Source organism: Balaenoptera ricei, chromosome 3, assembly GCF_028023285.1.
Source record: "Balaenoptera ricei isolate mBalRic1 chromosome 3, mBalRic1.hap2, whole genome shotgun sequence".
Classification (NCBI taxonomy): domain Eukaryota; kingdom Metazoa; phylum Chordata; class Mammalia; order Artiodactyla; family Balaenopteridae; genus Balaenoptera; species Balaenoptera ricei.
The window spans coordinates 175,502,805-175,526,215 of record NC_082641.1 but is presented as its reverse complement, the minus strand read 5'-3'; the positions used below and the strand labels follow the sequence as shown (position 1 = coordinate 175,526,215).

General features: G+C 52.9%; 1 protein-coding gene and 1 pseudogene across 2 annotated transcripts in view; both read right to left on the bottom strand.

The window, feature by feature from the left end:
- Positions 1-3,812: 3,812 nt before the first annotated feature.
- Positions 3,813-4,379, bottom strand: LOC132364075 (serine/arginine-rich splicing factor 3-like; annotated as a pseudogene).
- A 9,471-nt stretch (positions 4,380-13,850) lies between these two features.
- DNMT1 (DNA methyltransferase 1) overlaps positions 13,851-23,411 on the bottom strand; it is a 42,995-nt gene continuing 33,434 nt past the window's right edge. The window contains exons 28-40 of one of the 2 annotated variants that reach the window (XM_059918464.1): positions 21,989-22,210; positions 20,928-21,120; positions 19,771-19,855; positions 19,441-19,569; positions 19,009-19,291; positions 18,570-18,711; positions 17,814-17,980; positions 17,199-17,376; positions 16,313-16,508; positions 15,818-15,981; positions 15,544-15,660; positions 14,628-14,723; positions 13,851-14,171 (exon numbers count right to left, since the gene is read on the bottom strand). In XM_059918464.1, the coding sequence (XP_059774447.1) occupies positions 14,085-14,171; positions 14,628-14,723; positions 15,544-15,660; positions 15,818-15,981; positions 16,313-16,508; positions 17,199-17,376; positions 17,814-17,980; positions 18,570-18,711; positions 19,009-19,291; positions 19,441-19,569; positions 19,771-19,855; positions 20,928-21,120; positions 21,989-22,210 (2,059 nt within the window). In that variant the 3' untranslated portion in view covers positions 13,851-14,084. The remainder of the gene's footprint in view (positions 14,172-14,627; positions 14,724-15,543; positions 15,661-15,817; positions 15,982-16,312; positions 16,509-17,198; positions 17,377-17,813; positions 17,981-18,569; positions 18,712-19,008; positions 19,292-19,440; positions 19,570-19,770; positions 19,856-20,927; positions 21,121-21,988; positions 22,211-23,411) is intronic. The other variant, XM_059918463.1, reaches the window with a different exon arrangement.

Genomic DNA, 23,411 nt, shown 5'->3' with positions numbered 1-23,411 from the left:
TGGAGCCGCTGCTCAGGATGTCCCAGCACTACCGCACGGGCAGCGTCGTCCCCCAGGAGCTGCTGGACAAGCTCATCAAGTCCCGGCAGGCCAACACAGGTGCGGCCGGGCCGAGGGAAGGGAAGGGGGCGCCTGGACCGCCCGGCTGGAAAGCACGGCCTGGACACAGAGCCAGCGCCCGGCCCCGTCTCCTTCCTCCTGCACGGAGGCTGGGGGCCACGGGAGGCTGACGAGCGTGGCGTCCGCCTTCACCCCCTCCCTCCTCTCTTGGCTGAGCCCTGGGGCTCCGCGGGTCCCAGTGGGCCCACCCCCCGGGGCCTGTCCCTTCAGGTCCTCCCAGCTGCCTGACACCCCTCTGCCCCCAGCATGGACCCCAGAGCCCTCAGCTCTTCCCGCTCCTGGTCCAGCAGGACGGGGTCCCTGCGGCACCCTGGACGGGCGGGCGATGGGCAGCCCGGCCCCTCCTGGGAGGCAGCCCCGTGGGGTGGGGAGGGGGGCGGGCATGGCGAGCCACCCATGGTCGAGCGCGTCACCTCGGTGCGTGGCGTGGGGCGCCGTGGCTACACGCATCTTGATGGCCGGGATCAGACGCAGCTCTGCCACCAACTGGCTGGGTCCCCGGAGGCCGGTCACTGGACCTCATTGTCCCTGTTCACCCTCTGCAACGTGCGTGACCCGAGGACCCCCTCACAGGTGGTCGTGAGGGCTGACCGAGTCGGTTTGTGTGGAGGACAGAGAACAGTGAGGCCAGCAGATGAGGAAAGAGCTTGTCACTCATGGTTCTGGGCAGGGGCACGCCTTGTCCCCTAGGGCCTCCCAGGAGCACGAGGGTTCGGCAGGAATGAGGGGAGGGGTGGCTGGGGACTGGAGCCTGAGGTGTGGGTCCCCGGGAAGGAGCAGGCTCAGGATTGGCTAGAATGAGCCCGGGGCTCCGGGCCTCTCCGGGGTGATGAGGGCAGGGGGACGGTGGCCCCGAGTGTGGGAGCCCCGTACAGAAGGGGCTGGGGTGCAGCCCTGCGCTGGCTAGTTTGCGTCAGAAAGTGACAGACGCGGTGAACGCGGGTACCAGGCCCGACCCAGGGCTCAGCGACAGTTCTTGTTCCTCAGCACAAACGCTGTCCCGCTTCGGCCGGTGCTGTGCCTTGCGGTGGAGGAAACCGGGACGCAGAGGACTGTGGGACTCCGGCATCCAGGGTGGGGCCCGGGCACGTGGGCCCCGGAGTCCACCGGAGCGGCGGGCACATGGAGCTTCGAGGCTGGGGGAGGTGAGGGTGTGGACACTGGGGCTGCGCAGACGGCCTTGACACTTGAGAACCACTGGCCGGAGGGACCACGGGGACGCCCGTGGAGGGGGGCGCCCAGGAGAGGAGGCCTGCTGGCGCGGGGCGGGGTCCTGAGTGCCGCCCCGCCCTCCCAGGGCGCCCTGTGCTCCTGCCCAGTCGTGGCCGGTGGGGCCGTGAGGCTGCAGGGAGGCCAGTGCCCGGCACGGCGCCTGCTGCCCGCAGAGGCCCGGCGTCCCTCGGGCTGCTTCTGAGCCAGGCGTGCCCGACGAGCCCCTGCGCCTGGCAGAGCCAGCGGGCACGCTCCCCCAGCGCCCCTCCTGTCCTCGGACAGGCACGTCTGCTCAGCCCGGGAGCGGGGCCGGGCGCGCTGAGTCCTGGGCCGGTCAGGGGGTGCCGCCTGGGCAGGTCCTCGAGGCGCCCCGCCTGCTGCTGGCCCGGCAGGGGCCCCGGGGAACCGGCACCTTCCTCTGCGCCCCACGTCGCTCCCTCCCCCAGGCTGGTCCATTTCTCCCTGTTTCTGCAAACCAGATAGACCCTGAAGAGACAGAAACTTAGCTCCGTTGAAATGGCTGAAGCTTAGGCTGTCACCTTGGGTTAACTCCTGAGGAGGGTCTTAACAGTTAGGACCCTAGACCCTTTCTTTCCCATCTCCCTCCTCTCGTCCGCCTCATCCGCCTCTTCTCCCTGAACCCCCCTCCGTGCCCCCGCCCCCCGATTTTACGGCCGTCTTCTTCCTTCAGAAAATCAAGAGCATCAAGAAGAAACTGAGTCTCCTGTGCCTCGACTTCAACAAGAACCTGAACGGGGACGTGCCCTTCCTGCCATTCACGCGCGAGGAGCTGGGTGCGTGCGGGCCCGCGGGGTGGTGGAGAGGCGTCCGTGTGCCCCTGACCCCCGGGAGGGCCTTCTTCTCCTGAGGCGCTCAGAGTGTTTGGGTCCCAAGGTTCTGGATCCTTCCGAGGGGAAGGTGGCTGTCTGTCTATCGAGATTCTGCCCCGAAGGGAGTTGTCCCTCGAGACCCCGCCCACCCCCACCCTCCCCCCCCCCCCCCCCCCCCCCGCTCTCTGTGATGTTTCTTTAACCTCACAGGGTCCTCCGCCACCTGACCCGTCGTGGGGTCTTGAAGGGCTGGGTCCTGGGCGGCTTTTTCAGCTTCTGCCCTCTTCCCCGAACGCTTTATTTTGAAAACTGCACACCTGTAGGGAAGTGGCAAGAATAGTACCAGGGAGACCCCGTGTGCTCCCCGGGCCTGGCCTTCCTACGTGGATGCCGTGTGCGCTTTTCCTGCGCCGGGGCCTCCGGACACGTCGCCAGGAGCAAGGGCGCCTCCTGAGTCCCCGGGTGCAGGCCCCCCTCGGGAAGCAGAGCGTGGAGCTGTCCCCCAGCCATCCCGATGGTGGTCATTTTTTAAAATTTATTTATTTATTTATTTTTGGCTGCGTTGGGTCTTCGTTGCTGCACGTGGGCTTTCTCTAGTTGCGGCGAGCGGGGGCTCCTCTTCATTGCGGGCTTCTCATTGCGGTGGCTTCTTTTGTTTCGGAGCACGGGCTCTAGGCGTCCGGACTTCAGTAGTTGTGGCACGCGGGCTTCAGTAGTTGTGGCTCCCAGGATCTAGAGAGCAGGCTTCAGTAGTTGTGGCGCACGGACTTAGTTGCTCTGCAGCACGTGGGATCTTCCCGGACCAGGGCTCGAACCCCTGTCCCCTGCATTAGCAGGAGGATTCTTTTTTTTGTTTGTTTTTTGTAACCAAAACATTAATCCCAAGGATTCTCACACAACATATTACAAATGACAGCATGAAAAAACAAATCTTGCACAGTAACTCAAAGTTCAGCTCTACGATGGACCCTTAAACTGGCAGAGGACATTGGTATCTGGAATAGTCTCAAATTTCCAAATAATATTACAAAGAGTTATGCATTCATATATAGCAATCACAGAAGGAACTTATGACCTAAAGCAAAGGTAAACTAACTTTCTTGAAACTTCTTAGATTCTAAACCCACTGGACAACCTCTTGTCCGGTGTGAAGACTGGTGGAATTTTTAAACCTCTAATCTAGGGTAAAGGTGCAGCTTTAATTTTTACCTGCTGGCTTGTGTTCACAGCAGCTTTTAAAGACTGCTTGCTTAACTACAGCTGCATACCATATCCCAGCTACAGAAAGTCTTTTCAATGTTTGCCAGTTTTGTTTCCATCATATTAAACATCACACTTTAGCTGGGCAGGAGTTAGAGTTTTATTATCAGTCTAGGCAGGACTAAAAATTCAAAGCAAATTCAATTTTGCTTAAGGAAACATTGTAAGGTAACAATTCTTCATATTACATGCCTCATATGACCCATTTCAAACCATAGAGAATGACACCTTTATGTGTCACTGTTCCAAGAGACAAACAAATGTGAACAACTAAAACATTTAAAAAGTGCACCAAGCTTCGGAAGTCTCAAACAAAACTTGAATTTTCTGTACATACTCTTGCCAAATGAAGTTACTGCCTGTACACCACTCCTCTTGCAAAGTGGTCTTCTATCTCCTTTCATTTGGCCTAGATCGGCTAGGAGACGTAGAGAAAGATCGGGACGGCTTGTGATTTCTCTCCTGGGACAGGGATCTCTCTCTTCTCCTATATCTAGAAAGGGACCTGCTCTGGCTGACGGAGAAGGCTCTCCATCTTGGAGATGTGTGGGAGGTGGAGGACTCCTCCTCCGATAATCATGTCGAGGGCGACGACCCCAAGAAGGAGGCGGTCACGATTCCGACTTCTCTTTTCCCCATTCGACAGGTCCACTCTTACTCCGCAGCCACATAGCGTTCTCCCATCTAGTTCTCGGACAGCATCGGCTGCATCTGGGGGATCTTCAAATTCAACTAAAGCGAAGTCGGTAGGGTTTCTAGCAACCCACACACTTCGGAGTGGTCCATAATAGCCAAAAGCTCGTTCCAATTCAGTCGTGTTACCGTCGTTTCCAAGATTCCCTACATAAACTTTACACTCCAACGGACAGGAATCACGATGCATTTCGAGATCTCGGGTTAGAAATGCGGAGGCTCAAATCCACACACCCTTGGCTGGGTCTTCCCGGTCCCCTCCCGCCTGGCACCCGCAGATGCTCTCTCACACCCGTCATCCACGAAATGGCCTGGCAGGCGGATTCTTAACCACTGCGCCACCAGGGAAGTCCCCCCGGCCGTGGCAGTCTTTACGTTTCTGGCCCCATCTGGCTCGAGCCAGGCCTCAGGCATCGCGTTTAGTTCCTGTCTCTACAGGCTCCTTCCCAGTTGATCGGTTCCTCAGCCTTTTACAAACTTGCTTCGGTCTTGCCCCCGTGGACAGTTTTGCAAACTCCAGGTCGGGTGGGCAGCAGCCTGTGAGCTCTGCCCGGGGTTCAGACGGGGCTGAGCATCCTCATCGGTTCTGTGTAACAGGCTGTTGCATGAGATGTGACACCTCGTTTGCCTCTGGGCGGCTAGATTTCGGGGACAGCCACGGATGCACGCTGACCCAGGCAGGTGCTTCAGGTCCATCACTCCAACCTCTGCTGCCCTAACTTCTGGTCCCCAAGCCCCTGTCCCGGGCAGCAAGACCCACGTGGCTCCCGGGTTTCACGGGCCACAGGGTGATCCCGGGCCTCTGGAATCTGGCAGCTGAATCTGCTCGCACAAGCTGTCCTGTGGGGCTGCTTTTCCCCCTGTATGTCCAGCCCGGGGCCCTGCTGTCTTGGCCCGGCCTCCCGGGGGAGAGGGTGAACCCCAGCTCCCTGGAGTAGACATTCAGAGCCCCGGTGACCGGTCTCACGGGGCTGGGGCGGCGGCTGGACATGTGTGGCCAGCCTGGTGCGGTTTGGCCCCGTCTGCAGTTCCAGCTCCAGCTGAGCAAGAGCCTCTCCGTGTTATTTTCTCCTGGTTGTGTAAGGATCCCCGGTGTCATTTTACAGAAATGTCGATAGTGTGTTCTTTCTCTGATTTCTCCCTGATTCCTCTCCTCCCTCTCCCTCTCTGTCCCTCCCTCTCCCTCTCTCCCTCTCCCCCCTCTCTCCCTCCCAGAGAGGGAGAGACGGGGGAGAGGGAGAGAGGGAGAGGGAGGGAGGGAGGGAGGTTTTACTATATCCTATAATATGGTTTATTATAGGATATTGAATATAGTTCCCTGTGCTATACAATACGACCCTGTTGTATCTATTTTATATACAGTACTTTGTATCTGCTAATCCCAAACTCCTAATTTATCCCTCCCCTACCCCCTTCCCCCTTTGGTAACCATAAATTTGTGTTCTATATCTGTGAGTCTGTTTTTGTTTCGTAAGTTCATTTGTATCACAGTTTGGATTCCACATGTAAGTGATATCTTATGGTATTTCTCTTTCTCTTTCTTCACTTAGTATGATAATCTCTAGGTCCATCCATGCAGCTGCAAATCCTAATGACCTCATTTTAATTCAATCACTTCTTTAAAGACTCTATCTCCAAATACACTCACATTCGGAGGTACTGGGGGTTAGGGCTTCGACATATGAATTTCCGGGGGACACAGTTCAGGTCATAACACAACTCAAAAGTCCATCAACAAATGGACGGACAAAAAACTGTCTTCCATCTCTACAATGGAGTACCACGTAGCAATAAAGAGGAGCAAATGACATTGATGCACGGTGACACGGATGCATGTCACAGACACAAAACAATAGATACCATATGATTCCATTGGTGTGAAGTTCTCAACCAGGCGAGACTAATGCTTAGTAACAGAAATCAGAACTGTGACCATCTCTTTATGGGGATGGGACCCACTTGCGAGGGGTGCCAGGCAGGTGATGGGAATTTTCTCCATCTTGATCTGGGCGGTTGATGACACAGACAAATACACACGTAAAACATCCAGCTACCCTTAAAAAAAAGGGGTCAGATCCTTAAAAAAAATCCAGCTACACATATAAGTTCTGTGCATTTTAATAATAAAATCTGGAGAGGAACAAAGCAAAGATCAGAGTCCCTCCATCCCAATTCTCTGCTTTATTTTGATTGTAGCAGTTCTCACTCTTTCAAATCCCCTTGTTCGTTGTGGAGTTTGGCTGCCTGTCTTGTTCTTGAGACAGGCAGGGGCGGCATTGGTCTGTCTTATTGCTACGTGCATGCCCAGCCCCAGAACCAGGACTGCAATAGTCAGCGGTAGATCAGTGGTTGTGTGACGATGTCTGTGTAAGTTTTTGATTGGTAGTTGCAAACGATTGCATGTCAGTGTGGACAAAGCTGACAGGCACATTACACATGTGCGTGATTATGGTCACCGTGGTGATGATGGGGTGTTAGAAAGGCTTCCTCATGACACAAAAAGAGGAAACAAGTGCTGACCATTTGTTTTGGCTGTCGTGGGATTCAGCATCTTTTTTTCTATAGCTTGCTTTTTAAAAACTGCAAACATGCTTGAGGGAGCAAAGCAGGTTGCAGATAGATGTGTGTGGTAGAATAGATTAACCTAATGTTTCTAAACACACAGAGAATAACTGAGTTTAGGGACATGTGATAACTGTGGGAAAACCTGGACAGGAAGGAGACAGACCAACACTTTCATAGTGGTTGTGTCTGGGGAAGTAGCAGACGGGGATCCGAGAGGCACACAAATGGGCTTCCGCTGTGGCTTGAATATTTATTTCACTAAAAAAAGACCAAAAAACCCCTCCTTCTGTTGTGGAAAACAGTATGACAGGTCCACAAAAAATTAGAAATAGAATTTCTGTAGAATAGAAATATGACCCAGCAATTCTACTGGGAATTGAAAGTGTGGTCTCGGGACTTCCCTGGCAGTCCAGTGGTTAAGACTCCAAGCTTCCATTGCAGGCAGCACGGGTTCGATCCCTGGTCGGGGAACTAAGATCCCACATGCCATGTGGCATGGCCAAAAGATTAAAAAAAAAAAGGGGGGGGGGTCTCAAACAGATATTTGTACATCCACATTCATAGCAGCATGATTCACACTAGCCAAAAGGTGGAAGCAACCACAGAGTCCATGAATGGATGAATGAACAAAATGTGGTCCATTCATACAATGGAATACTGTTCAGTCTTAAAAACGAGGGACTTCCCTGGTGATGCAGTGGTTAAGAATCCGGCTGCCAATTCAGGGGACACATGTTCGAGCTCTGGTCCGGGAAGATTCCACATGCCACAGAGCAACTAAGCCCGTGCACCACAACTGCTGAGCCTGCACTCTAGAGCCCACAAGCCACAACTACTGAGCCCGTGCACCTAGAGCCTGTGCTCCACAACAAGAGAAGCCACCGCAGTGAGAAGCCCACTCACCTCAATGAAGAGTAGCCCCAGCTCACTGCAACTAGAGAAAGCCCATGCACAGCAATGAAGACCCATCACAGCCAAAAATAAACAAATAAATTTATTTTAAAAACTATTAAAAAAAAAAAAAGGAAGGAACTTCTGAGAATTCCCTGGTGTTCTAGCGGTTAGGACTCTGTTCTCTCACCACTAAGGGCCCGGTTTCAATCCCTGGTCAGAAAACTAAGATCCCACAAGCTGTGCGGCGTGGCCAAAAAAAACCTAAAGAGAAGTATTTTAAAAAAGAGAGCGGAGGAACTTCTGATACTTGCTACAATGTGGATGCACCTTGAGGACATCATGCTCAGTGAAATAAGTCAGTCACAAAGAGCAAATACTGTGTGATTCCACTCATATGAGGTCTCTAAAGGAGTCAAATCCAGAGAGACAGAAAGCAGAATGGTGGGTGCCAGGGGCTGAGGTTGGGGAGGGATGAGGAGTTAGTGGGGTTTTTTTTTGTTTTTTGTTCTTAATTGAAGTATAGTTGATTTGCAATGTTGTGTTAATTTCTACCGTACTGCAAAGTGACTCAGTTATACATATACATATTCCTTTTCATCGTCTTTTCCATTATGGTTTATCACAGGATACTGAATACAGTTCCCTGTTCTATACAGTAGGACCTTGTTGTTTACCCATCCTATATATCACAGCTTGCATCTGCTAATCCCAAACTCCCAGTCCTTCCCTCCCCCACCCCCACCCCCCGCCCCCTTGGAGACCACAGGTCTGTTCTCTATGTCTGTGAGTCTGTTTCTGTTTCTTAGGTAAGTTCATTTGTGCCATATTTTAGATTCCACACGTAAGTGATATCAGATGGTATTTGTCTTTCTCAGTCTGACTGACTTTGCTTAGTATGATAATCTCTAGGTCCATCCATGTTGCTGGAAATGGCATCATTTCACTCATTTTTTTATGGCTGAGTAATATTCCATTGTATATACATAGCACATCTTCTTCAAAATTTTATTTTATTGAAGTATAGTTGATTTACAATGTTCTGTTAATTTCTGCTGTATAAAGTGATTCAGTTACACATATATATACATTCTTTTTCATATCCTTTTCCCTTACGGTTTAACACAGGATACTGAATATAGTTCCCTGTGCTATATAGTAGGACCTTGTTGTTTATCCATTCTCTATACAGTAGTTTGCATCTATTAATCCCAAACTCCCAATCCATCCCTCCTCCACACCCCTAGGAGTTGGTGTTTAATGGGGACAGAGTTTCATTTTCACAAGATGAAGAGACTTCTGGAGATGCATGCTACTGATAGTTGCACAATGTGAAATTACTTAGTGCCATTGAACTGTACACTTAAAAATGGTTAAGATGGTTTAAAAATTTTTTTAAATCTCAGTCATGATTCTTGACTGAATAAATTAGATCATTAAGGGTTACAAAATGATTACCTCAGTCTATTCTTTCACCTACATTTATTAATTGCCATTCTATTGGAAATAGAGCTTTCTTCAGATCAGCAGGCACGATCTGGTTATCATGAAACACAGTCCCTGCTGAAAAGACGGAAAAGGCTGCAATGATTTAAAAATGTGGCATTTGTAGGAATTCCCTGGCGGTCCAGTGATTAGGACTCAGTGCTTTCACTGCCGGGGTCCGGGTTCAATCCCTGGTCAGGGAACTAAGATCCCACAAGCCGTGCTGTGCGGCCAAAAAAAAAAAAGGGGGGGCATTTGTGAATAGTCACCTCAAATGGTAATGAGGTTTTTTTGTGTGTGTGTGTTTGTTTGTTAATTTTATTTGTTTATTTTTGGCTGTGCTGGGTCTTCATTGCTGCGCACGGGCTTTCTCTAGTTGCGGCGAGCGGGGGCTACTCTTCGTTGCGGTGCATGTGCTTCTCATTGCGTGGCTTTTCTTGTTGCGGAGCACAGGCTCTAGGTGCCCGGACTTCAGTAGTTGTGGCACGTGGGCTCACTAGTTGTGGCTTGCGGGCTCTAGAGCACAGGCTCAGTAGTTGTGGTGCACGGGCTTAGTTGCTCCATGGCATGTGGGATGTTCCCAGACCAGGGTCGAACCCGTGTGCCCTGCATTGGCAGGTGGATTCTTAACCACTGCACCACCAGGGAAGTCCGGTAATGAGGCTTTGAGCACCAGTGGATTTCCATTGATTAAATGTATGCCAATCTGCAGCCACTGTGGAAAACAGTATGGAGGTTCCTCAGAAAACTAAACATAGAATTACCTAGGGGGTTACTTACAATTTGGGACTTCCTTGGAGGTCCAGTAGTTAAGACTTCACCTTCCAATGCAGGGGGTGTGGGATCGTTCCCTGGTCAGGGAACTAAGATCCCACATGCCTTGCAGCCAAAAAAACAAAACATAAAACAAAAACAATATTGTAACAAATTCAGTAAAGACTTTAAAAACGGTCCACATCAAAAAAATCTTTAAAAAAAAAATTATCATATGATCCAGCAATCCTGGGCATATATCTGGACAAAACTCTAATTCAAAAAGATACATCCACCCCTATGTTCATTGCAGCACTATTCACAATAGCCAAGACATGGAAACAACCTAAATGTCCATCAACAGATGAATGGATAAAGAAGATGTGGTACATATATACAATGGAATACTACTCAGCTATAAGTAAGAACAAAATAATGCCATTTGCAGCAACGTGGATGCAACTAGAGATTATCATGCTAAGTGAAATAAATCAGAAAGAGAAAGACAAATACCATATGATATCACTTATATGTGGAATCTAAAATATGACACAAATGAAGCTATCTATGAAACAGAAACAGACTCACAGACATAGAGAACAGACTTGTGGTTGCCAAGAGGAGGGGGTTGGGGGAGGGATGGAGTGGGAGGCTGGAATTAGCAGATGGAAGCTTTTATATATAGATTGGATGAACAACAAGGTCCTACTGTATAGCACAGAGAACTATATTCAATATCCTGTGATAAACCATAAGGGAAAAGAATATATAAAAAAAAGAACGTATGTAAATGTATAACTGAGTCACTTTGCTGTACAGCAGTAATTAACACAACATTGTAAATCAGCTATACTTCAATTTACAAAAATAGAGTACATGTACGCCAATCTACTACAATCACTATTCTCCCCAGAAAAGACTCAACTTCCACCGTGATGGAAGGAACAATTTCCCTGCCAGTCGGCCAGGGTGGCAGGAGCTAGCTGCTGGCAGCAGTGTCCCCTCACTCTGGCCCACCCAAGCACAGCAGCACCCCCTAGGTCCACAAGCCTGGCTCAGGCCAGCGAGCTCAGGGTGCATGGAGGTGGGTATACCTCACAGGCAGGTATACCCTGGGCCACCCCTGGAACTGCACCCCTGAGGGACAGCCCACCACCCAGCTGAGACCCAAGGGCTGAGCCACAGAACACTGTTTCCACTCCTTATGCTAACGTGATCCTCAAATTTTTCCTGGTAGCATACTGAATACCTGAAACGAAAACCTCAACTGGAAAAGTATCACAAAAATGAGGGAATTCAGTAAGTTGGCTAAGTTAAAATATATATATATAAATACAAAATACGAAGTCAATAATCTTTCTGTAGGCAAAGGACCACTGTTTGGAAAATAACATCCTGTATACATTAGTAATAAAAGGATTAAATACCTAGGAATCGAGTTAAGAAACTTGTAATATCTATATGAAGACTTTAAAACACAGAATAATGAGGTTTAAAATAAGGGCATTCCTTCTGCATAGTGAGAAAGAGGGACCAACTACCGATTATACATTAGCAACATGGGTGAATCTCAAAACGATTAGGCTGAGTGAAAGCAGCCAGACAGAGAAGCCCACACTGCACCAACAGGTGAAAGTCATCCATGAAGATGGAGGTGGACCAGAGTTTGCCTGTTGGTGGTGGCAAGGGGGGATACTGAACTGGGAAGGGACACAGGGGACTTCTGGGGTGATGGAAACATTCTATAGTTTGATAAGGATGTCGGCCCTCAGACTGATTCATTTACCAGAATAAACTGCTGCACACCCAGGACTTGTGCATTTCATATTAGACCTCAGTTTACAATGGGAATCCAGTGAGACACTCCTAGGTAGAACAACCTTCAAAGTGCAAAGCGCTTATAATCGATGCCACCATTTATTTGTAGCAAAGATAGACACACACGTCTGCACTCGGGCACAGAAGGACTTTGGAAAGACAAGGATTTGGTGTCTTGGTCAGGGGGCCTGGGAATGAAGACTTAGCATACTTTTCACTCTACTCACAATATACTTTTTAATGCATTTTTAGCTTAAAAAAAAAAAAGCAGAACGTATAGCTAAAAAATAAAATCTGACGGGGGAACTTTACCATGTCGAGCTGTTGTGTTTACCAAGTGCGTTTGTTACCTGTTGAAAAAATAAGTTGAGATGTCAATTTCCCGCCCCATAAAAATGATTCATATGTTAAGATGTCATAGAAATATAGAAGAAAACACTAGTTTGATTTAGGGGTGGGGAAGGCCTTTCTAAATAGGCTCTAAAAAACTAGAAGAGCAGACAAATATAAATCTAATCCCTAAAAAATAAAATCTCTTTACAGCAAAGATAGAATGACTCAAGATGAAAGTAACACAAGCAGGGGACAGCCCCCAGCAAGGACGAAGGTGACAGCATGTGTCACCACGGAGATAAGGAACAAATTCCAGTGGCCACCAGACACTTGGGAGTGTTGAATCACTCCTAAAAAATGCTAACAAGGGAATTCCCTGGTGTTCCAGTGGTTAGGACCCCACGCGCTTTCACTGCCGAGGGCCAGGGTCCAAACCCTGATCGGGGAACTAATTCTGCAAGCCATGCACGTGGCCAAAAAAAAAATATGCTAACAAGACTCACTATTCCATTGACAAGGATCGAAGAGGCAAAAGCCAGGGTAGGGTAAAGTCCTTGGTGGCACTGTTGGTGGGAGAAGCATTAAAACCTCTCCAGGGGGGTAGGTCAGCCACATGACCTGAAGGGGAAATATGAAAACATTTATACTCAGTGATCCAGGAAGCTCTCTACATATTTCCCTAAAGGATACAATGGAAGAGTCCATACAAGGATGTTCAGTGCAGTGTCGTTTACAAGAGAAGAGGGAACATCTTAATTACCATGAAGGAGCTTAAATTTTACATTTGAATTATCTCTAGTCCCTTCGTCTTTTTTTAAGATTGATTGATTGATTTGGCTGCGTTGGGTCCTTGTTGCTGCACGTGGCTTTCTCTAGTTGCGGCGAGCGGGGGCTACTCTTCGTTGTGGTGCGCGGGCTTCTCCTTGCGGTGGCTTCTCTTGTTGCGGAGCACGGGCTCTAGGTGCGCAGGCTTCAGTAGTTGCGGCACGAGGTCTCAGTAGTTGTGGCTTTCGGGCTCTAGAGCGCAGGCTCAGTAGTTGTGGCGCACAGGCTTAGTTGCTCTGCGGCATGTGGGATCTTCCCGGACCAGGGATCAAACCCGTGTCCCCTGCACTGGCAGGCGGATTCTTAACCACTGCGCCACCAGGGAAGTCCTAGTCCCTTAGTCTTATGATTAAGGCACCCGTGACTTACGTGGACAGTTACAGTTGAGGTGCCACCAAGTGCTTTCCTAAAAGCACACGTAGAGGTGGTGGGGCAGGTGTTACTTGACATCCTAACAGCGGCCCTTTGGGTTGTGTGTGCTGGTGACTCACATGTCTTTGTCTGTTTCTGCTTTGTCGTCATTTTATAGCAGGTCTTTTCCCAAAGACAAACCAAAGAAAAGGGTTGTTCATCTCAGAATTCAGTAGGACTGAGTCAGGCTGAAAGTATGGAAAGCCCACCTCCCAGATGCTTAAGCAAATAAGGGTTCTGCCTGGGGGTGGCAGGCCAGGGCTACGAGTGACTCTTTTTGCTCCACCATCCATTGCATGGGGCTTCTGGCCTCATGGTCACAGGACAGTTGCTGCCTTGCCAGGCATCACAGCCCGCTCCAGACCAAAGGGCTACAAGGCCACGGGGAGTCCAAGACTCTTCCTTTAAAGGGCGTTCGGGAAACCGCACCAGCAAGTTCCACTTGCATCGTACTGGCCAGAACTGAGCCACCACCCCCACCCCAAACACGCATGGAACGTCTAACTTCAGACGAGGCCTCCACGGGGTCACCTGAGACACTGAGGAGCCCACTCTCATCCAGCCTCAGCTGAGAGGTGGCCAGAAGTCCGTGGTAAATCAGGAGTCATCACCCAGGGTGATTTATAGGAGAGATTTATTTGAAGAAATATTACAACATATAAAAACTACATAAAGTCTTAATTTCCACTCATACAGTGGTAAATTTGATATAATGCATAATAAAAAACTTTTAAAATCCAGAACGGACAAAGTACTGCACAGTTTCATCACTAAGTCAAATTAGTCGATAAGCAAATCTCACAGAAGAGCTTCATGTCAGCCAAGGCCACAAACACCGTGTACAACACATCTGAACTGACAGATTGACATGTTAAAAATACAACAATATCAGTGCACGTTGGGGATCTCTGGTGCCAGAAACAAGGGCGATTGGAGGGCAGAACTAGTCCTTAGCAGTCTCCTCCTTGATTTTAACTGAAGAGAAATAAAAGGGAGAGTCATTGCAGGGAACGTATGTAATGCTACACAAAGCAACAGGCAAGCACATCAGGTATGTGAACCAGGAGCTACGTTAATGCCCAGGCGTTGACGTTAAAGGACCACCTCATAAGAACCTGCAGCAGCTCTGCATCAGCATTCAGAGACTGAACAGTGCTCAGGTGCTCCCTAAAGGTTTCCAGACCACCTGGGTTATGGGCTAGTGTCTGAGGCGGGCGCAGCCGACCCAGACTCACTTAGCAGAACAGAGGCAAGCGCCCCGAGATCTGACCACCCGTCCACTGCGTGCCGGGCCCCAGTGCTCCGCGCTTACCCACACGCTCACTCATCTCAGAGCAACCCTGAGAGACGCGAGGCCACCAGGGAGGGTGGGTGACCCGCCCCAGTCTCAGAGCCTAAAGCCATACCCCTGCTGTCCCCACCACTCCCTACCATACCTGAGGTGCTCTCTCGTGCTCTGGCCAACATACAGCGCTTGATCTCCAAGCCGATGGCCTTGGCCAGTGGCGGTGGCACAGCATTACCCACCTGCAGGAGGGAAGGAGGGCGACGTCTGGCCCGGCACGGCTGGAGTCAGCGCTAGCCTCCCCTCGGACACGGGCACTGGGCCCCCGGTCTCAGGCTCACACAGGCCTCCAAAGCCCTTCCCTCAGGATGGCGCTCACACCCTCCACCCAGCCCATCCTCCCGCCCCAAACACCAGCAGGTCAAGCACCACTCAGAGAAGGGGGCCTTAAAAGGGCTTTAGAAAATCTTAGAATCCGGATATGGAAGCTACTATGTTTCACTTCTGGCTGAGAGCTCTGCTCCCAGAGCACAGGATGGCCGAGGGGGGGCGAGACGGGAGGGTCTCGCTGTGACCCCCAGGCACTGCCAGCCTTTTCAGCCACATGCCTGCCTTCCTTGGAAATACATTTCATTAACAGCCAAACGGAACACCCTGAGAAACAGGAGGAATTATTGGTTCGTTTCAACCCTTAGCAACAGTGAATTTTCACCACCGTGTATTTCGTCCGCTCTCTGCAATGCGCTGGAACTTTCCTTTGGGCTAAACGTGCCTCAGCTGTCCACGGCACCCGACACACTTGGCGACTCCGCCTGACCCGGGAGCACCCTGGGCCCCAGGGACAGGGTCCCTCCTTCCTGACCACCCCCTCGTGGGAGTGCTGAGGCCAGTCAGCCCCCAGCTCTGGGGGCTCAGCGTCCCCTCGGAAGTGACTGCGAGTCAAGCTCCCCACCGACCCCCGCCCCCCTGGTCTCCCCCCCCACAACCAGGGCCGCTTCGTGCGTGGTGCCGGTCGCCCCTCCTCAGGGGGGAGGAGACCCGGGCCGACTCCGCTCCACTGACCTGCCGGTGCTTGTCCAGGATGTTGCCAAACAGCCGGTAGGTGTCGGGGAAGCCCTGAGAGCGGGCGCACTCCCGCACACTCACGACGCGGTGCTGCTCTGGGTGGAGCACGCGGCCCTGGGGACAAGAGGCGCGACGGGGGTGGGAATGAGACGGGGCCACGGGAAGCCCACCCCGGGTCGGGGCGCAGAGGCAGGAGGCGGTGAGGAGGGCCGGCCCAGCCGCGAAGCCCGTGCCTCCGCCCCGCCCAGGCCCGAGCGGCCCTCAGACCTACCTGCTTGCCCATGGGCTCGGGGTTGGTGACGGTCGTGCTGAAGAAGCCGTCCCACTCGAGCCGTCCATAGAGGCCGGCCCAGTGGTTGTGCCTGTTCCCGGTGTGGGGCAAGCACCAGGGAATGAGGGTGTTGAACTGTCTGGCCGCAGGGTCACAGGCTTTGCCTGTTGGAAGAGAGGGCTGCGATGGGGCTGTGCTGACGGGAACGGGACGATACAGCAGCCGACAGTCCCCGTTTGCCAGGCAGAGCTTTATCACGGACCCTGTTCTCAGCAGCCGCGCACAGCAGGGACACCCAGGCCTGGCAAGTCTGCACCCCACCCAGGGCCGCTGGGTTCCTGGGCGGCAGCCCCGGCATCTCCTGCTGAGAAACCCCGGAGACCGTGCTCCTTCCCCCGAGCCCACCGCCCTGCTGCAGAGCCCAAGGGGGCTGGGGCTTCACCCCAAACTTGAGGAAGCCACACCTGGGGGCCGGGGCACAAACGGGGGTCCCACCTTCCACACAGGAGCAGACCCCGCGGAGAGCCCCGGCGCTGCTGCAGCCGTTCTTCTTGTCATGGTAGTTGTACCGCAGCTTCCTGGCCAAGGTGCCGTCAGAGAGCCGCACCTCGATGTTTGGCAGGTCACGCCAGTCTGAGCCCGGGGCCAGAGGGATGTGCCGCATGCGAGCGGCCACCAAGGCGCTCATGTCCTGGAAGAGCACAGCAGGCCCAGCTGTCGCTGAGCTCGGGGAGCACCTGACCACGTGCAGTGGGCTGGGCGCCATAGTACTGGGCACTGGGCATACCACGGTGACCAGGACCCCCAAGGGGCTTGTATCCCATTGTGGGAGACAAGCAGTGACCCCAATCAACAACCTGGGGGTTATACACGTGCCATGAAGACACCAGAGCAGGGATGTGGAACGACGGGGGAACGGGTGAAGGGACGGCTTCAGGCAAGCGCGGGGCTTCTGAGGAGGTGACGTCGGAGCTGAGCCCTGCAGGACAGGAGGAGCCGGCGGCGGGGAGAGCTGGGGTTTGGTGCGTTTGGGAGATACCCAGAGAAGAGCGGTGCTGAGACAAGACCAGTCATAGGAGACGAAGGCCAGACACACCATTCTAGCCCGATTCTAGGCAGAGTATAAGCTCTGCTTGACACTTTCTAGGACCATGTACTGGGGCGGGGGTGGGGTGCAAGGGGAGAAGCAGGAGGCAGTGAGGTGTGAGGCCGGGGGCCGGCTGAGGTGGCGGAGTTTGCGTTAGGGGCCAAGAGCAGAAGGAGCTGGAAGGGGGCCGAGGTCAGATCCCGCTTCCCCCGCAAGCCCTGGCTGGGCTCCCACCACAGAGCTGTTCCTGGGAGGCCGCTGGGAGGAGGCCCCGCTTCATGGAGGTGACGTTACCTTACAGATGTGGTCCCTGAGGATGGGCTGGTACTGCGAGCCCCGGAGCTGCCTCTGGAACCAGGACTGGGGCTCCCCATTGTACGAGATCTCCTGCGCCGAAGCTCCGTTCCGGATCTCGGGAAGGTCGGACATCGTGTCCCGCACGGTGATGGTTCGGAACGGACCCGAGCTCAACCTGCAACAGAGCACAGATCGTGGCACCTCTGGGGACACACACAGCTACCGTGTGTGTGAGTCACAACTGCTGTCCCCCGACTGCTGGCACCATCTTCTCCAGAGAAGGCAACCCGGCTCGGGGTCAAAGGGCCGCCCGAGGTCACAGGGGCAGTATTCTTCTCAGACCCCGTCTGAAAAGGGGACAGGCTATAGTGTGGGCTCTGCCCGTGACTGCGGCCAGGCTTCTGGCCACTGCCCTGGACACAGGGCACTCGGGGTCAGAACGAGACCAGAGGTGGCAGAGCATTCGCAGGGCAGGCCGGACGCGGCGCTGTCTGCTCCTCGCTAACACTTTCTCCTCGGCTCGGGCCTCTTCACAGAGGTCCACCCGCACCAGGCCTCGCCGGGGAAGGCTCACAAGCGCCAGGACAGCGGGCTGGCCGGGGGTGCTCCTACCTGGTAATGTTGCTGACAAACTTCTTGTCGTCGACTACGACACTCAGCTGGCAGGCCCGGGGCGCGAACACATGCAGCGGCTCTGGGAACAGAGGGAGCTGCTCTCCGGGGGCCGCAGCCAGGATGATGGCCCGCCTCCGCGTCTGGGCCACGCCGTACTGACCAGCCTGCACAGGGGAGGGCCAGACACACACATGGTCAGTGGGCACTTCCGATCAGCTGGGCCGAGGGCTGGGGTCCGCAGCACCTGACTTTCTGGGGCGTCTGGCTGGTGTGGAGCTCACCCGGAGAGCCCCTAGTTAACCCACGGGCTCATGCCTAACAGGAGGTGGGACCGGAGAAGAGGACGAAAGATCCCAGGAGGTGGCCGGTAGCCCCTGGAGAAGATGGGAGCGAAGCCCGCTGGCGATCCCAGCCAGCTCTTTAAACAGCACGTGAAGAAGCACTTGGGGAGAAGAGGGGCCAGAGGAGACACCAGGAGCCGTGCCACCTGCCTAGCAGCCCACGGTCACAAGGGAAAGAACACGGCTGCCAACAAGGTTGATCAGTGAGGCCGAGACACTATGGAAGCTGAATGGGAGCGGGGGGCCCAGCAGCCGTCTCCCCAGCCCTCGCCCGCACCGCAGGTTACCACGCTGTGGCCTGTCCCTTTGAGCTCTATTTTCAGTGTGAGACAGCTTGCTGCTGTCCAGGGACTGCTCGGCCCCTTCTCCGGCCACACCGTCGGCCCGCTCTGCCCCTGCCCAGGAGGCCCACCTGCAACACGCCGAAGGTGCACTGATAGCCCATGCGGACCAGGCAGCGGAGCGTGAGCTTCAGGACCATGGAGCGCTTGAAGGAGACGAAGTTCCTGACGTTCTCCAGGAGGAAGTACCTGGGCCGGTAGTAGTCGCAGTAGCTGTGGAGGTGGGAGACACGAGAGAGGAGGAGACCTACTCTGCCAGAAGCCACTCCCAAATGCTTGACGTTTGTCAAGACGCACCTGCCAACTCTCAAGGTCTCTCCCTAGCGGAGGGGCAGCCGTGAACTTCCTGAAGGCAAAGACCGGCGTCTCACTCAGCACACCGCCTTCGGCAGGTGCGAAGGCTAAAGCAGTTACGGCTCGGCCCTGGCACGCCCGCGGCGCAGCCCCGGGACCGACCGTCCAGTCACCCTGGGGCAGCACCGAACGCAGAGGGAATTCTAGCCTGTTTACCTGAGGAAGGAGACCACCAGGGAGTTCTTGAACTTGGAGTAGGTTCGAGAGTTGAAGCGGTTCATGCCGCTAAAGCCTTGGCAAGGCGGCCCGCCACACAGCATCTCCACGTCTCCCTTCTGCGGCAGCTTCTGGCCGCGGGAGTTGGTCACCTCCCCGGCCATGACCAGCTTCAGCAGGACGTTGCAGTCCTCCGTGAAGACCGTGGACCCGGGATTGTTCAGCCGGAACGCCTGGGCCGCGGGGTCCCACATCTCGATGGCCCACAGCGTTTCCGAGATGCCTGGGGGACACAAGGACAAAGATGAGCTGTGAACCCCCTGTAGCATGAGACTCTTTAGTCAGAACTGTGACCAGAGCCAGAAAGGTCTTCCAGGCAGAACGTGCCCGGTCCGGTTTTAGCAGCTGTGCGGACAGGAACCCGGAGCCTACCTGCTTGGTGGAACCCTTCCGACAAACCCCCACAGCCAGAAAACACATCCAGGGTCCGCAGCTTCGGCAGCTTGATTTCCGTCTCCAGTTCGCTCGGCTCACAGCTTTGCGACTTTGTCCTGCTTTTCCCTGCAGGAGACAGGCCCCAAGTCAGATCAGGGCCCTAGCGTGCTCTCTTCAAACACCCTGGTGATTCAGAGACGGCCTCGTTCTGAGTTGGCGGCAGCAGAGTGAGGTAACGTCAGAGGCTGCTCTTTTATACCGACTGATTCATGAGAATCGAGTTATAGGAGACGGACTTGAAAAGAAGCCCGGGGAGTAACGACATACCTTTCCCCTTCCCTTTCCCTTTATTTCCAGGGCTACGGGCATGGTTTGGAGGATCTTCAAAGCTTTTGCTCTTGGCATTATAGGCCTGAGAAGGAAAGAACCACAACAGTCTGGAAGAGAAACACCACTCCCCTCTCTAACAAATACGATTTAAGTTAATTTGATAAGATCTACTTAATTTCTCCCTAAATATGGCCATAAGCAAAAAGTGCTTTGATTTTTTTTTTTTTTTTTTTTTTTTTTTTTTTTTTTTTTTTTTTTTTATAAATTTATTTATTTATTTATTTATTTTTGGCTGAGTTGGGTCTTTGTTTCTGTGTGAGGGCTTTCTCTAGTTGCGGCGAGCAGGGGCCACTCTTCATCGCGGTGCACGGGCCTCTCACTATCACGGCCTCTCTTGTTGCAGAGCACAGGCTCCAGATGCGCAGGCTCAGTAGTTGTGGCTCACAGGCCCAGTTGCTCCGTGGCATGTGGGATCTTCCCAGACCAGGGCTCGAACCCGTGTCCCCTGCATTGGCAGGCAGATTCTCAACCACTGTGCCACCAGGGAAGCCCCAAGTGCTTTGATTTTTATTACAGTAGAGATAAGGGAAAAATTCTACTAATACACACATTTTATGTGGCCGACATTGAAATTCCTGCTATTTGAAGTAACTGGACTACTCATTCTAAAAGTAGGCAAATGTTACAATTAGACTGTACACGCTGGAACCTGGGAGAAACACAGGTTATCTTAAAACGATACATGCCTATCACAGAAAAGCCATGCTCAAACAACTTAAGAGTGATTAGCTTAATCAACAAACTGCTGGCTCTACTCTCAATAACCAGGCCACGGGCTCAGCTGTACGGCCCCGGCCTGGACACGGATCCCTGGCTGAAGGCACTGGGGGCAGGGCTGCATCTCCCAGGGCTAGAGGAACCTTTCCCCAGCTCACAGGCACTGGCCAGGCCAGCAGAGGCCACCTAACAGTCTTCAAAAATTGCTGTTGCCTTAGGACACTCAAATGTGACGTTCTGTTTTGTTTTAAGCCCAAAGTGTTAAATTCCAGAACAACTTGAATGTCACAGATTCGTACTCTGGATACTTAAACTGCTTTCTCGGGGGCTGTGTCTGACCCCAAGGCCCTCCCTCCAGTGAGCCCAGGGCCCCACACCTCAAGGAAGTAGAAGCGGTCGGGGCCACCGGCAGAGAAGTCCTGGAGGCACTCGGGCAGGTCCTCCCCGTACTCCACGGTGCAGCGGCCCTGCACGGCCTTGAAGTCCACCACAGCCTCCTCGTCACTCCAGTAAAGCAGGTTGATGTCTGCGTGGTAACTCGCCGGGGTGGACTTGTGCGTGTTCTCCGGCCTGCGAGTGCAAGGGTCTTTGTTAGTTCTTTTGCCTCGAGCTGACAGGCAATTAAATGGCACATTCCTGAGAGTGCTCAGATGATCGGTGGGTAAAGACCATTCCCCACCCCAGCAAGTCACCTTGATTACTAACCCCCTTAGCTGGCACTAACCACAGACTAAGTGGGATTCCTTGCCATGAACTCAACTAACGGTTTGCTTGCTCTTCATGCCCCCAGTGTAGCCCCAAAAGACTTGTCCTGTGTTAAGACCAGCTGCTGGTCTCCTGTTAAAAAGCATGTCTAGAGCTGCCTTCATTCGCCTATAACAGCCAGATTCCTTTTCTTTCTCATTACTCAACTGATTATTGCAAAGACTTCAAAAAATCTTCCACGTACATTAGCTAAGACATGGAGCAACTTTAGACCTATGTGTATGGATTAGTTTCAGGTTATCTCCTAACCATTATTAGGATCCCAGAAAAAGACTGAGTGAAGCCAAGACCTTGGACAGAGAGAAACCCCAGAACAGGGAAGAGGGCCTGAGAAGAACAGGGGGATGGGGAATGGGGAGGGGGGCAGAACACGGACAGTCGTAGACAGAACTCAGGGTTCTGCGGGCGCCTCAGGCAGAGCCCAGGACATTCCACGCCTGTCTTTGTCACACTCTGGACTTCTGCTCACGGGTTTCTTTTGGACAAAGCTCTGCAGCTTTAAGAGAGAAAGCGAGGGCTGTGATATGTAGTTGTGGTCATCTTCAGGACCCTCCAGGTAATCAGAAACACTTGGAAGAACAGACACCTCCACCCAACTCTTAGACCACCACTGTGTGTGCTGTCACCACCCCGCCTCAGGCAGAGCCCCCTGAAGGGCAGAGGCTTCACCGACCTGTAAAACTTGTTGACTCTGATCTTGATATCGGTCTCGTTGGGCCTGCCGTTGCTCTTCTTGACGCAGAAGATCTCTTTTATGCGGCCAATACGGTACGGCTCAGGGGCATCTAGGTTGCTGCCTTTGATGTAGTCAGAGTATTTCCGGTAGTGTTCTGGATACAGAGCTTCATCCACAGGCTCCTTCCGGGGGCGTTTCACAGGACTGGACAGCTTAATGCTGCAGAGAAGCAACCGTTAACGAGTGGCTGAACACGAAGCCTTAAAAAGTAGTCTCAGCATGACTGACCAGTGACAATAACCACTTAAATTCAAACACCTTAAACTAATGCAGCTAAGTACCCTTAGAACAGATTTAGAGATTCAATCTCACCCACACTTTAAAATGGGTACCCTCCATCTGTGCTCCGGGTATAGTCGCTAAGGCTGTTCAGGTATTCCCCGCTCCCAGCCTCCGGGCAGGACTGTACTTCCTGGCACGTGACTCGTCCAGCTCCACACGTATGCGCAGCAGAGACGCACAAGAGCCTGGAGCAGGAGCACTGAACCGCCAGGAGAGCCTGCAGCGAGCTTCCCCTTGCCTCAGACTGGCAACTTCTGAGAAGGCAGAGGCTCTGTCAGCCCAGGTCCCCGCGTGACACAACAGTCTGAGCCCCCTGAGCCACAATGGACACACAGTACAGGCAAGAAGTAAGCTTCTGTGATTTTGAAGTTGTTACCATGGCATATCCTGCACTCTGACTGAGGCATCGACCCAGAGGCAATGCGGGAGAGGCATGGGGAGAAGACTCGCCGTCTGGGCAAGCCGAATTTGGCCTGACCACGTACTGGCTAACTCAGGCCATCAAATCAGATGCCAGGCTGCCAAGCCCGCAGGGCTGCATACTTTGAAGACTGCAGTTCAGGGAGGCAGCTGCTGTGCTTTCCCATCAGACCCCCGAAGTCTGACGGGCTCCAGAGGTGTCTCTGAACACCTGTGCTCTCGCTTCGGCTGTGCCAGGAGCACCTGGTAAACAGCACTACAGGGGGTCCTCCCCTTCGAGGCCGAAAACTGGAGCTAAAGGGCGTGATGCACACGCACTGCGCAGGTCTGGAAGGACCGATGTTTTGTCATTTACGGTGACTGAATGGAGGCTGGGGACTGGGCTCCGCTTAGGACTCGAGGAAAATGGAACTGTACGTCGGGAAACTGAGCTAAGCTCAGAAAATGTTGGCTGTAAATCCAACCACGCACTAGTTCTTAGAACGAACAAGGAATGGATCAAGTGTGGACAATATCTGTGGCTTTGATTTTTCCCTGAAGAGCGTCAATTCTCTGATGTGGAAGTCTTTTTTTTTTTTTTTTTTTTGGCTGCGTTTGGGTCTTCGTTGCTGTGTGGGCTTTCTCTAGTTGTGGCGAGCGGGGGCTACTCTTTGCTGCG